At 46.4% G+C, this 12,759-nt stretch overlaps 1 protein-coding gene across 4 annotated transcripts; it reads right to left on the bottom strand.

Moving 5' to 3' along the window:
- Positions 1–491: 491 nt before the first annotated feature.
- Positions 492–12,759, bottom strand: BDKRB1 (bradykinin receptor B1). Of its 4 annotated transcripts, none has more exons than XM_063715726.1 (3): positions 8,981–12,759; positions 5,335–5,474; positions 492–1,583 (listed from the first exon to the last, which is right to left on the bottom strand). In XM_063715726.1, coding segments are annotated over exons 2-3 (1,074 nt in total). In that variant the 5' UTR covers positions 5,337–5,474; positions 8,981–12,759; the 3' UTR covers positions 492–511. The 4 variants fall into 4 exon arrangements, with proteins under 4 accessions (XP_063571796.1, XP_063571797.1, XP_063571798.1 ...); XM_063715727.1 differs by lacking the exon at positions 5,335–5,474 and adding an exon at positions 2,474–2,592; XM_063715728.1 differs by having other exon boundaries at positions 492–5,474.

Raw genomic sequence — 12,759 nt, 5'->3', positions numbered from 1 at the left:
CGAGACCCCATCTCAAAAAAGCAAAGCAAAGCAAAGCAAAGCAAAACAAAACAAAACAACAAAACACAAATGTATTCTCTAACAGTTCTGGAGGCCAGGAATCCTAAATCTGTTTCCCTGGGCTGAAGACAGGGAGTTGGCAGGACCCATTCCTTCTGGAGGCTCCAGGGGAGAAGCCATTTCCTTGCCCTTTACAGCCTCTAGAGGGTGCCTACAATCCTTGGCTCGTAGTGGCCGCCCTGAATTCCTCTGGCCTCTGCTTCCATAGTCACATCTCCTGACTCTGAGCCTCCTGCCTCCCTCCTATAAGGACCCTTGTGATTATATAGGGCCCACCTGGATAATTCAGGATCATCTCCCTATCTCAAGACCCTTAATTTGGTAACATTCATCAAGTCCAGGGATTAGGTATCCCCCAATCTACAGGAGTAATTATTTAGCCTATCACAATAGCATTTATTACGTCACAGAAAATTGATAAGAAAGCCAAGTTTCTTGGTTCAATGCTGTTTTAATTCCGCCAGAAAAGTTGGAAGATTTCTTTCCTATGGGATGAAGATATTGGAGCAAGACTTTCAGGGGTGCATTGTTTATAAAGTTCCCAGACCTTGGTCCTGAAGAGCCGGCCCACAAAGACATAAATTACTGGATTCAGGGAGCTGTTAGTGAAGGCAAAAAAGTTGGCCAACTGCAGGCCCAGATCAATGAAGTCCTCCCAAAAGCAGCCTTGGACTGCTTGCACCTGGAATAAGAATTCCAGGAAGGCAAAGAAGTGGTAAGGGGCCCAGCAGACCAGGAAGGCAACCACGAGCGTGAGGATCAGCGCTGTGGTCTTGCTGTCCTTGTGGCCCCCGCACCTTGTCCTGCTGACCTCCCCCCGCCCTCGCAGGGAGGCCAGGATGTGGTAGTTGAAGAAGACGATCGCAGCCAGAGGTAGGAGGAAACCCAGAATATTTAACTCCACAATCCTTGCAAAGTGCCAGGCCTCATGGGGGAGGAGCAGGATGCAGGCGGTGATGTTCAGATCTGGGACGGCTTGGATGGATCGCAGCAGGAATGTGGGGATGCTCAAGAGGCCCCCCACAACCCAGATGAGCATGCAGGTGACCCGGGCCTGCCTCCGCCGCTGCTGCCTCCGGCTGGCCATAGGGTGCACCAGCACGCGGTAGCGGTCCTGGCTGATGGCCACCACCAGGAAGATGCTGATGAACAAATTGGCTTTGATGACCCCGTTGATGACACGGCAGAGGAGGGCTCCGAAAGGCCAGTTAAACTGGTTCCAGATATTCTCTGCCCAGAAGGGCAAGCCCAAGACAAACACCAGATCAGAAGCCGCCAGGTTGGCCAGGTAGATTTCTGCCACATTCAGTTGCCGCCGGGGCAGGAGGAAGACCAACAGGACAAAAAGGTTCCCTAGGAGGCCGAAGAAACAGATGGAGATGATAAATGTCGGCAGCACTCTGTGTAGCAGGCCCCAGGCTTCCGGAGCATTGTCACAGGCCGTAGCATTTTGAGGGAAGAGCTGGCTCTGGTTGGAGGATTGGAGCTCTAGAGGGGGCCAGGATGATGCCATGCACAGTGACCTGAAATGAACAGAAGGTAGAATAAAACAGGAAGTGGCAGACTACAGCCTATGAGCCAAACCAACTTGTCACCTGTTTCTGGACAATAAAGTTTTATTGGCACAGAGCCACACCCACTTATGGACGCATTATCTACAGCTGTGTTCGTGCTACAAGGGTGAGTCGAGTGCTTGTAACGGAGACTGTCTGGCTTGCAAAGCTGAAGATATTTACTATCTGTTCCTGAAGAGGAAAAGTTTGCTGACCTCTGGTTTAAGGGATGGTGCCTGAGTCCAAATCCTGGTACAGTCACTCAGTGTGAGCTACTTAGAACCACTGACTTTTACTTTCCTTTTTAAACTCATGATCTCTTGTGGGATCATGGGAGGGCTGTTGTTAGAATCTACAGGGTGCTTAGCTCCGTGCCTTGCATACAGGAAAGACTTTGGAAGGTAGTGATTAGTCTTAGTAACAACTGTACCATTATTATTATTACTATTAGGGTTTTAACGGGCATTTAATGAGCATCTACCTCTTGCCAGCCCCTTGCCAGGCACTGGAGATATGCAGAACAGAGCAGCCCCAGCCTCATAGGGCTGCAGACATGGAGGCAGAGGTCATGGCTTGAGACAGAACTGAGGGAAGCCCAGGAACAGCAAAGGAAGCTGACCTGTTAGGGCTGGGACCAGTGTGGTGGCCAGGGTGGGGAAAGTGCTAGGAGGTTCCTCTTACGGGCTTGAAAAACATGAGTATTGGCAGGGTGTGGTGGCTCACACCTGTAATCTCAGTACTTTGGGAGGCCAAGGCAGATGGATCAGATGAACCCAGGAGTTCAAGGCCAGCCTGGGCAACATGGTGAAATCCTGTCTTTACAAAAAGTACAAAAATTAGCTGGGCATGGTGGTGCATACCTGTGGTCCCAGCAACTCGAGAGGCTGAGGTGGGAGGATCGTTTGAGCCTGGAAGGTCGAGGCTGCAGCGAGCTATGATTGTGCCACTGCACTTCAGTCTGGGCCGACAGACTGAGACCCTGCCTCAACAACAACAACAACCAAAAAAAAAAAAAAAAAAAAAGAGAGAGAGAGAAAAGATAAAAGAGAAAGGAAAGCATGAGTAATAAATAAGGATAACAACTAACATCTGTTAGATGGTATTAATGGTCTCTGTGTTCCAGACGCCATTCTAAGTGTTTCACATTGAAGTATTTTCTCATTTAATCTTCCTGGAAGCCATTCAAGGTAGGGGCCATTGTCATCTCCAGTTGGCCAATTAGAAAATTGAGTGCTGAGACCTGGAGTCGCCTGTCTGAGGTCACACAGCTGGTCAGTAGGGCCTGGATTCAAACCCAGGCAGTCTGATTCAAGAGCCTGATCGAGATCCTGTGCTTCTGTCTGCTCTCTTCTGCTGCACCTGTCCCCACTTGGTGAATGACAAAGCCAGGCTCAGAGAAGTTAACCAGCTTGTCGGAGAAGACCTAGGTGGTGGTTACAGTGCTACGCTAGGAACCTTGGTCTGCACGGACCCCAGAGGCGGTGCTCACAGTCATGCAGCTGACTGGCCTCCCAAGCTTGCTGGAGGAGCTACAGCTGGTGGGTACAGTGTACACTATGAACCTTGGTCTGCATGCACCCCATAGCTCATGTTCATAGCAATGCAGCTGACCTGCCTCCCATGCTCCCATGCTGAGTTTCACCGGGCGAGGGATAGAAAGCTCTGTCTCTTTCCATAGGGAAGACTGCGTCTCCCAGCCTTCTGTGGTCCCACGAGGGGTAGATCCCATCCTGTGCTCATGGCTTTGTGGCCTCCTGCCAGCAAAACCGGCCACAGCCAACTCAGGGATCCACAGAATACTATCCGCAGAGTGAGCGGCTGCCTACGCTGTGGGATTTATGGGGCTCCAGACGATCTTCAGAGCCTAAACATTCTTCCCCAGATTGGATAGGTTAATATACACCCAGTGCTTAGCAGGGTTCCTGACTTATTGTAAGCGCGCGGCAAACGTTAGTTGTCACCATCCTGATTGTTATCACTGGGTGACACCTGAGATTCCTTCAACCCTGCAAAGCCTCATAGATACCAACAAAAGCTATTGTGTAGCAGAGAATTAACCTTGGAAGAGCATATTTGGCTGTGTAACCTTCGGAGAGTCAGTTCATGTCTCTGAGCCTGACTTTCCTCATCTAAGGAAGACATGATGTCCTCAAGAGGCCCTTCTAGCTGTGACATTCTGTCATGTCACTCACGTGGAGTTATTCACACCGGGGTATAATTCACTGGTTCCTCCAGTCATTTATTTGCTGAACAAGTATTTACTGAGAATGTACTATGTGCCAGGTACTGTTCTAGGTATTTAGGACAAAGCAGTGAATACAGCAGGCAAAAATCCCTGCTCTCAGTGTGCGTATAAGCCTAGCAGGAGGAAGGAGTTGATAAGCAATACACACACTAAATAAACATGCTGGCAGGTGACAGCTGGGGAGAGTAGCAGTGCAGGTGGTGAGAACTGATCAAGTGATCAAACTCTAGAGGTGTTTTGCAGGTAGTAACACCGTGATTTTCAGTTGGATCTGGGTGGGAGAAAGGAGAAATCGGACAATGCCAAGATTTTTGGACTGAACACTGGGAAGTATGAAGTTGTCATCAGCTGAAATGAAGGTGACAGAATGAAGATGAAGCAGTTCTTTTTGTGGGGGGTGGAGAAGAACAGGAGTTCAACTTTGGAATTGTTAAGGTTGAGATATAAATTGGACATCACATGGGGACATCTGGCAGGCAATTAGATAGACAAGTGTGGTATTCAGGGACAAGATCTGGGATGATGAGACATAACTGGGAGTTGTAACTACAGGAATGGCATTTAAAGCCACAAGGCTGGATGAAATCACCAAGGGAGAGAGTAGATAAAAGAGCAGAAGTTGCACAGCTGCCGGTTGACAGATCAACAGGAGACATGGGAAATTATGATTTGGTGGTTGTGAAATGTCCATGGCACATGGAAGCTGAGCAGTCCCCACCCAGAGCATAATATGGAGGAGGCTGGAGGCTCTTGTTACAATAGTTTGGTCATTTTTTGCAGGGCATAAATCCAAAACTATGTTTATTTTATCATTTGGCAATACTTAAAGAATTTGCAATAAACCCTTTTGGAGTGACGAGCTAAAAAACAAATATTTAATGGAAATTTAACACTGCACTTCTGTTGCTCAAGGAAGTTGTTGATGAGCAGATAGCTTGCATAGAACGTTTGTTTACATTTGCATCACTATGGGGTCTGTAGCAATTTCACTGATTGCAAGAAAACCTAAGACACAGAGCTGCTACTTTAGAAATCAGTAATTTTAAGAACATTGCACCAGGCTGGGCATGGTGGCTCAAGCCTGTAATCAGCACTTTGGGAGGCCGAGGCAGGTGGATCATGAGGTCAGGAGTTCAAGACCAGCCTGGCCAAGATGGTGAAACCCTGTATGTACTAAAATTACAAAAACTAGCTGGGTGTGATGGCAGGTGCCTGTAATTCCAGCTACTTGGGAGGCTGAGGCAGAGAATTGCTTGAACCTAGGAGGCAGAGGTTGCAGTGAGCTGAGATCGCACCAGTGCACTCCAGCCTGGGTGACAGAGTCAGACTCTGTCTCAAAAAAAAAAAAAAAAAAATTGCACCCTAAGACACGGTTCTCATCCTTGCAGCTGCAAAAGATGCTGATATAAGATAATTCTGAGAGGCATGACTTTTCCCTTAGATCAAATGACTGTTCTGTAAGTTAACTCAGCTCACATTTAATTCCAGCTTTTCTTGTGCACGTGCAACAGTGGAAGTGATGGCTGACTGTGCGTTGGCTCCATAAGAAGAACGTCACAGAAAGCAAAATGGGCCAGCTCAACACCAGTATCCTCAGACGCTTCAGACAGCAAAACCTGTTAATTCCAATCACAATTCATTCTTTCATTCAGCTCATGGAAGCAAAGCAGGGCTTTGGGACATTCATTCTGGCAAAGTGAAACAAATGACTTTTTGTGAATGCTATTTAAGTTGTTTAAATTTTCCACATTGGAAATAAAGTCACTGCATTTTTGTGAGGATAAAACACAAATTGTGGTGGAGTCCAGCGTCATGGTAACAATAATATTCCTACTAAATTAAGACACTAATGAAACAGAAATGTGATTGGAACAGGTCGTGGTGCACACACAATTTGTTATTGCATATAAATAAATGTCAATATTCTATAAATTGAAATAGATGTACGTGACAAAATTTACAAAATGTTAAAACATATGCACAGATTTACTGAACTACAAACTTGTTGTGATAAAGTTCATGAATTTTTTTAAAAAACTGGACTTTCACATGTGTTTTCTCTTTTATTTTCCCATTATCAATCAATTTTAGTGGACATTGAGTCTCAGTATCCTAAAATGTTATTAAACAGTGTATTAAAACAGATCTATAAATTTTTGTTGAATTTTGTTCCAAATCAGTTGGAAATATTTAGTCTAGTTATTCAATGAATAGAGCACCAAAACGTCAGCTTTCAAAGCTTTTAGTGAATTATAAATATTGAAAACAAAGCTGGTATGCAGAAAAATTATAAAATGTATCAGAAAATGATCAAAATCAAATGCTGTACAAGAGTTAATTTTGAAACTCTAAAATGAGCTCTGGAATATTTCAGCTTGTGGGAAGAATCTTTTTAATTGGATAAATTCATGTTCTGTACGAAATGAGATGAAACTGAGAAAGCCAATGATTTGCAGTATCTGAATCTGACAAAACATTCAAAACTTATAAGTAGGTACAACTTATTTGAAAGGTTTAATCTGGTAAAAAAAAAAAAAAAAAAAATACGTGTGGGCTGGGCACGGTGTGGCTCATGCCTGTAATCCCAGCACTTTGGGAGGCTAAGGCAGGTGGATCACCTGAGGTCAGGAGTTCAAGACCAACCTGGCCAACATGGTGAAACTTTGTCTCTACTGAAAATACAAAAATTAGCCGAGCATGGTGGCAGGCACCTGTGATCCCAGCTACACGGGAGGCTGATGCAGGAGAATCACTTGAACCTGGGAAGCGGAGGTTGCGGCGAGCCAAGATCGCACCACTGCACTCCAAACTAAGGCACAAAGACAGCACCTGTGAAAATATCTGGGATAAAATATTTATGCAATTCCATATGCAAAGAATTGGACTTGAGAACAGCCTCTGCCTGGCAGAATTTGCTGAGAGCTTATCACTCAGAACCTGCACAGGGAACATTTTCTCAACATATTATGGTTCAAGAGAAGAGTCAACTAAAGGTACTAATTTAAATTTGTTAATTGTAAAATTTGTGGAAAAAAGATTTCAGGCAATTATATGGAAAAATTAAAAATAACAAGACCCCACTGAAGAAAATACATTCTTGTGAAAAATGCCAATGACATGGTATCAGTCAGGTACAAGAAACTGTAGCATGTGAATATACAACAAGAACAATTATTTTGCTTATCTTATTTTTAAATGTTCAGTTAATTAACATAAACATGTTTTATTTTGCTTTAATATTCATAGGTGTATGTATATATATTTAAATACTTTTTGAAAATAGTTTTTATCTAGAACTACTTTATAACACCATCAATATAATATAACCATTTTGTTGGACTTTTTTCCCCTTCCTTCCTTCCTTCCCTTCATTCCCTCCTTCTCTCCTTTCCTCCCTACCCTCCTTCCCTCCTTCCTTCCTTCCTCCATCCCTCCCTTCCTCCCTCCCATCCTCCCTCCCTCCCATCCTGCTTCTCTCCCTCTCTCCTTCCTCCCATCCTCCCTCCCTCCCATCCTCTCGGCCTCCCTTCCTCCCTTCCTTCCTTCCTTCCTTCCATTCCTTCCTTCTTTCCTCTCTTTCTACCTATAAATACTAATTTTGGGGGGAAATAATTTTTGACTATTGGGGTGCCCCGGCAGTGTGCACACACATGGCCTGACCATCCCTCTCCTAGCTATCTCTGATGATGGCCAGGAAGCTGAGGTCTATGGTGACAGAGGCTGGCAGGTGGGAATCTGTGGAATTCCCCTGCGATTGGTTGGGATTTCTCAGGGAGAAAGGAGGCGAGGTCCCGACCTGTGGTGGAGGGGCTGGGGCATTGAGAGTTTGAGAAGAGATGGGAGGGTGTTGAGCACTGATATGGTTTGGCTGTGTCCCCACCCAAATCTCATCTTGAGTTGTAGCTCCCATAATTCTCTCATGTTGTGTGAGGGACTTGGTGGGAGATAATTGAATCATGGGGATGGAGAACAAAGCCAAGCCAATATCTTGACTTTAGCTCAGCCAGACTGAGTTTGAACTCCTGATCTCCAGAACTGTAAGATAATAACTTGCATCGTTTTAAGCCACTAACTTTGTGATAATTAATTACAGCAGCCTTAGGAAACCAGCACAGGGGGTGAGGCTGCACCCTGCCCAGGAAGCCAGAGACGACCAGCTATGCAGGGACTTTAGCTCGAATCTGATTAGGTCAGTGGACACCGCCCCCATCCCCAGGACCAGGAGGTGGCTGGGGCCACCTCAGCCACAGCATGTGTCTGCTCATGTGGGGCTTATTTTTAAAGGGATTGTCCTCACTTGCTGCTGTCTGTGTTTATAAAGTTGGCCAGAGAGGAGAAATCTTCCTTTGCCAGTTTTTAGCTTTAGCTCTGATATTTGCCTGGAACATAGTAGGTGCTCAATAAACAATATCTCTGGATATTGTTAGTAATATGTGACCCTATTTGAAGAACTCAGAAGGGGCATTGGGCAAGTCTACGAGAGATGGCAATTCTGTAATTCCTGTGTGGTATTTTCTGAATTCTGCACATTTTAACCTTGGCTATGAGACAGTGTGACTTTCTTCAACAAATTAGTTAATTCTTCAAATTAACTCCAATTTCAACAGCATGGTGATGTTAAAGGCATTGGAAATTCAGCCACAGATGTTAAAGACCATCAGCACGGTCACATAATAAGATGCTACTTTCAAGCCACGAATAACCCAACCAGTTATTGATCTTATGAAATCTTGTAAGCCATCCCAGAGAGACTAATTTAATTTTTATGATTCAGAATTTGCAGGCTGTAACTGCTCAGAGTCCATGTGAGCTCTGGTGGCTGCATTCAGCCCTGACATGTGTCACTTGACTTTGATATAAGGAGCTACTGGAACCTTCCTACCAGTTCTAAAATCTTTCCCTCCTCCTCCTGTTCTGGAAAAGCAATTAAGACCCAAACTAGGCATGAAATAAAAGTCTCTTAAATTGATTTAGAATTATTTTTAAAAAGTACCCTCACAGAAGTGGAAAATTTTGCCAATAGGTAGGTGTAAAAGGAAGTTTTTTGTTTTTCTAAGAGACACAGATTTCCTCTCATATTGTACTCTCATAAAAGAAAAAAAAAAGGTGGTCATTTACTTACTCAGGCAGAAAATGAAGGCGTTCACAACTTTAGTTGGGTTTTCTGATAGTGAGAGCTGCTTTTGGAGGAGTTTTCTCTTCTGGGAAGTGCTGTGGAGATGTGGTCGCTTTAAATTATATAACCTCCACTCCAGTGATGTCATTGTGGGGATTGCCGCAAAAGTGAGTCTTTCGGGACTCACTCCAAGTGGATTTGGAAGGAAAAATCCACTCTCATTTCACTTTGCACTTTAGGGATGATGAGAGATTATTCAGCTACCATCTCTCCCTTTACTTTGGTACCATCTGCAGAGGCCTGCAATCCTGCCCAAGATCTGTATGTTGACAAACATGCCCTAAAAACACGTTTTGACGTCGCCAACTTGCCCCAAGGCTCGCAAAGTGTCAGTGAACATTGAGGGATGGCTTTTGGCCCCTTCACTATTGGCTTCCGAATGTCTGGGGCTCTGCAGCAGCTTTTGTGGGAGCCACTTCAAATGGCCTCTTTGAATTTTGGTCATGAAAGATACATCGCCAAGAATCCATCAGAGTGGACCCTTTACACAAACAGAGAGCTAGGAAAACGTTTGACTCATGCAATGTTCAGAGCTGAGTAAGACCAGATACACTTTTTCCTAATCCTCCTTGGCGTCTCTCAAATTATGTCTGCATGGGTCAAGTTGAACTACTCAAGACCTCATGTTTCAGACAGTAGGATATTTTTGGCTTTGAGAATCAGGTGGCAAGATTCTCCAACTGGAGGCCCCTTACCTGCCATCTTACAAATTAAGATCTTTCCAGGCCACCCCCTACATGTAGAACTCATTCATGCCAGAATTCAGGACTTCGAGTCTGACTTCTGGAAAGGTGACCCTCCAAATGTTTGGAGCAGAAGGTGTCACCTCTGTCTTTAGAATCTTGCCTTTTCCTTGTGTTTCCTTTTTCTGCTAGTGATATCTCAGTGGGAGCCAACTGCACTTCAAGTTTTCCTGCTGTCTTCTCCTGTTGCTGAAGACCTTAAAACTGTGGAAGTAGGTGGAACAAATAGCATTCTGAGGCTCAGTAGTGGATGTACATTTCAGGGAAGAAGTTGGAATTTGCCTTAGAGGATGGTCCCTTCCTATCAGGAGAGACCTCCTGGGTGGGATTTTTAATAAAAAAAAATTGTCAACAGGCAAGCATCTTCCATCATTCCAGGGATAGATCTGAACCGGAGGAAGGCTCCAAATCTTAGCCTTTCCTGTTACTTAGTAATGTAGGCGGGGGTCTCTCCAGCCCGTGGCTGGCTTATTTTCCCTTCAATATGAGTTTAGACTATACTGTTTCTGAGAAGCATTTGTTCTTAGGAGATGTCTCCCTGTTTATTCACCCAGGAGCGCGTATAAGGCCAGCTCTGCCATGAAGAGCACGTGCAGGTCTGATCTCTGCTTTGCCTCTCGCTGGAAGACAGGCTGTGAAGAGAGCTGGCCTGAGTGAGCTGGACTTCGGAGATGCATCTGGCTGCCTTGCCAAGGTGGTGGGGGGTGGAATGGAAAGTTCTTTAAGACCCATGTTTCCCCTTGTTGCTCATCTCCATGGGAAATGCGAGACAGGCCCGGGCTCAGGGGAGGAGAGGGTCTCCTACTGTCTCTGGGGCCAAGGGAGTGGGGCTGAGGGCAGGAGGAGGGGACCCCAAATCTGTGAAAGAAAAGCAGGTCCCTATAGTGTGGCAGAAGACAGCAGGGGACTAAGAAGTGGGTAGGCACTGAGGACCCTCTTCTGAGACTTCGCTTGCCTTTTCTTTTTTCTTTTTTTTTTGAGATGGAGTTTCACTCTTGTTGCTCAGGCTGGAGTGCAATGGGGTGATCTCAGCTCACTGCAACCTCCGCCTCCTGGGTTCAAGCGATTCTCCTGCCTCAGCCTCCCGAGTAGCTGGGATTACAGGCACACACCACCACACCCAGCTAATTTTGTATTTTTAGTAGAGATGGGGTTTCTCCATGTTGGTTAGGCTGGTCTCGAACCCCCGACCTCAGGTGATCGACCCGCCTCGGCCTCCCAAAGTGCTGGGATTACAGGCGTGAGCCACCGCGCCCGGCCAACCCTTGCCTTTTCTGAATTTAGTTGTTTGTAATTCCCACAGCCTCCATAAGGTTTGGTTAAACTTTACAGTCTGATGTGTGCTGTGCTTGATGAAGTCCCCCGGGTACTTGGGTGAAGAGGTGGCCACAGGGGATAAAGGGCTGCCTCTGGAAATAGAGGACAGGCCAACCTTCCCTGGGGTGTCCTAAATACTAGTGAGGGGGCACTCCAGGCAGGCTGGACTCCCTGTAGTATGCGTGGGCTTGGGCCATACTGGATGTGTATTCAAGGGAAGGTGAGCTCTGGAGTTTGAGGCCCCTGGGGACATGCAGTCCCAGTGCCCACTGTGACACTGAAAAGGGCCACTTTTCAGTTCTCTCATCGATCAGTCCTGGAGTTTTTTTCTCCTTTACTTTTCTAGTCATATCCAGCAGGTTCTTCAAAATGAAAGACTCTAGTACATGTTACCCAGCACACCTCTACAAATAGCACCCAGATGCTAAGCCTCTCCAGGGTTCGTTCTTAGTCCTTACACGACATCTGATGTCTCCAGTATTCTCCCAGTTGTAGACGGAGGACAGAAAGCCACAGCTGGGCAGAATTCTTGCCAGGATGAAATGCAGCACCCTCACTGTGGTCCAGCTCGTGTCCTTTCACCCCCGACCAAGGCTGTTGGCGGTCACACCTTTCTTCCCATCACAGGGTTTAGAAACTCATGCAATGTACATACAAGTCTGCAACAAAGGACTGTAAACCAAACTCCTGGCTTTCTGATTCCTTTCCTTCAGTCTATCCTTCTGCTGGATTAATATTTTGGAAACACCTGGATTTTGTCATGTCACAGGACAACGACCCAACCCCTTGGAATTCACGAGCTCCCCCATAGTCTTGCTGTAACACCCAGAGCCACCCTCCATGCTGAGTGAGTGACTCATGGGCTCTGAATGCATCCTGCTTGTGAGCACTTGCTGAAAATGACCTCCTCCTCCTCGCACTGTTCAATGCTCATCCATCACTCAAGTCCTGGTGTAATCCTCTGCTTTTCTCTAAGCACGGGGCCTGAGTGCTTTCCCCTTTATTCTAAAAACACATATGGAGCACCCACCCATTTGCCAAGCAAATGCCACCCTAGAAGAGCATGTGTGTCTAGCACATAGGAAGCGGGGAATGGATGGGGTGAACAGACGGTGTCTAAGTGTAAGCGGGGAGGTAAGCAGAAAATCCCAAATGTACATTTAGCAAAGCACAAACACTTGGAGATCTACAGGATGACAGGGTGGACATGAGCACGTCCTGGGCATTCAGGCAGCTCCAGGTGCTGCCATGGCCTGGCAGCCAGCCCAGAAGTGAAGGGTCCTGGGTGCTGGCTCTGGGGTGGGAAGGTGCCCACTTAGCAGATAAAGCTCCAATGGGCCAGGGGTTCCTCCCTGCCCTTGTGTGGCCCTGCTTTGGGAGATGAAGGCCTTCTCGCCCGGGCAGAGTAGGGGATCACCAGACCTTCCTCCTTAGGGAGCCTCGGGAATCCCAGGAGTGCACACGCACTCAGAAGGGGCTTGTACCGGGACAATCAGCTGCACTTCTCTGTCTCCTAAAGCCGAAGCCAGGCCGTGTCACGTCTCTTCTCGAACTCCTCTGTTGCTGTCTCAGGCCCAGCAAAACAGAGACCTTACATCGGCAACGCTGCACATGCGCAGACCCAGCTGTCTCCCAGAGCACATGCGCAGACCCAGCTGTCTCCCA

Source organism: Pongo abelii, chromosome 15, assembly GCF_028885655.2.
Source record: "Pongo abelii isolate AG06213 chromosome 15, NHGRI_mPonAbe1-v2.0_pri, whole genome shotgun sequence".
Taxonomy (NCBI): Eukaryota; Metazoa; Chordata; class Mammalia; order Primates; family Hominidae; genus Pongo; species Pongo abelii.
Note: the sequence above shows the minus strand (reverse complement) of the source record. Positions and strands in the feature narration are given on the sequence as shown.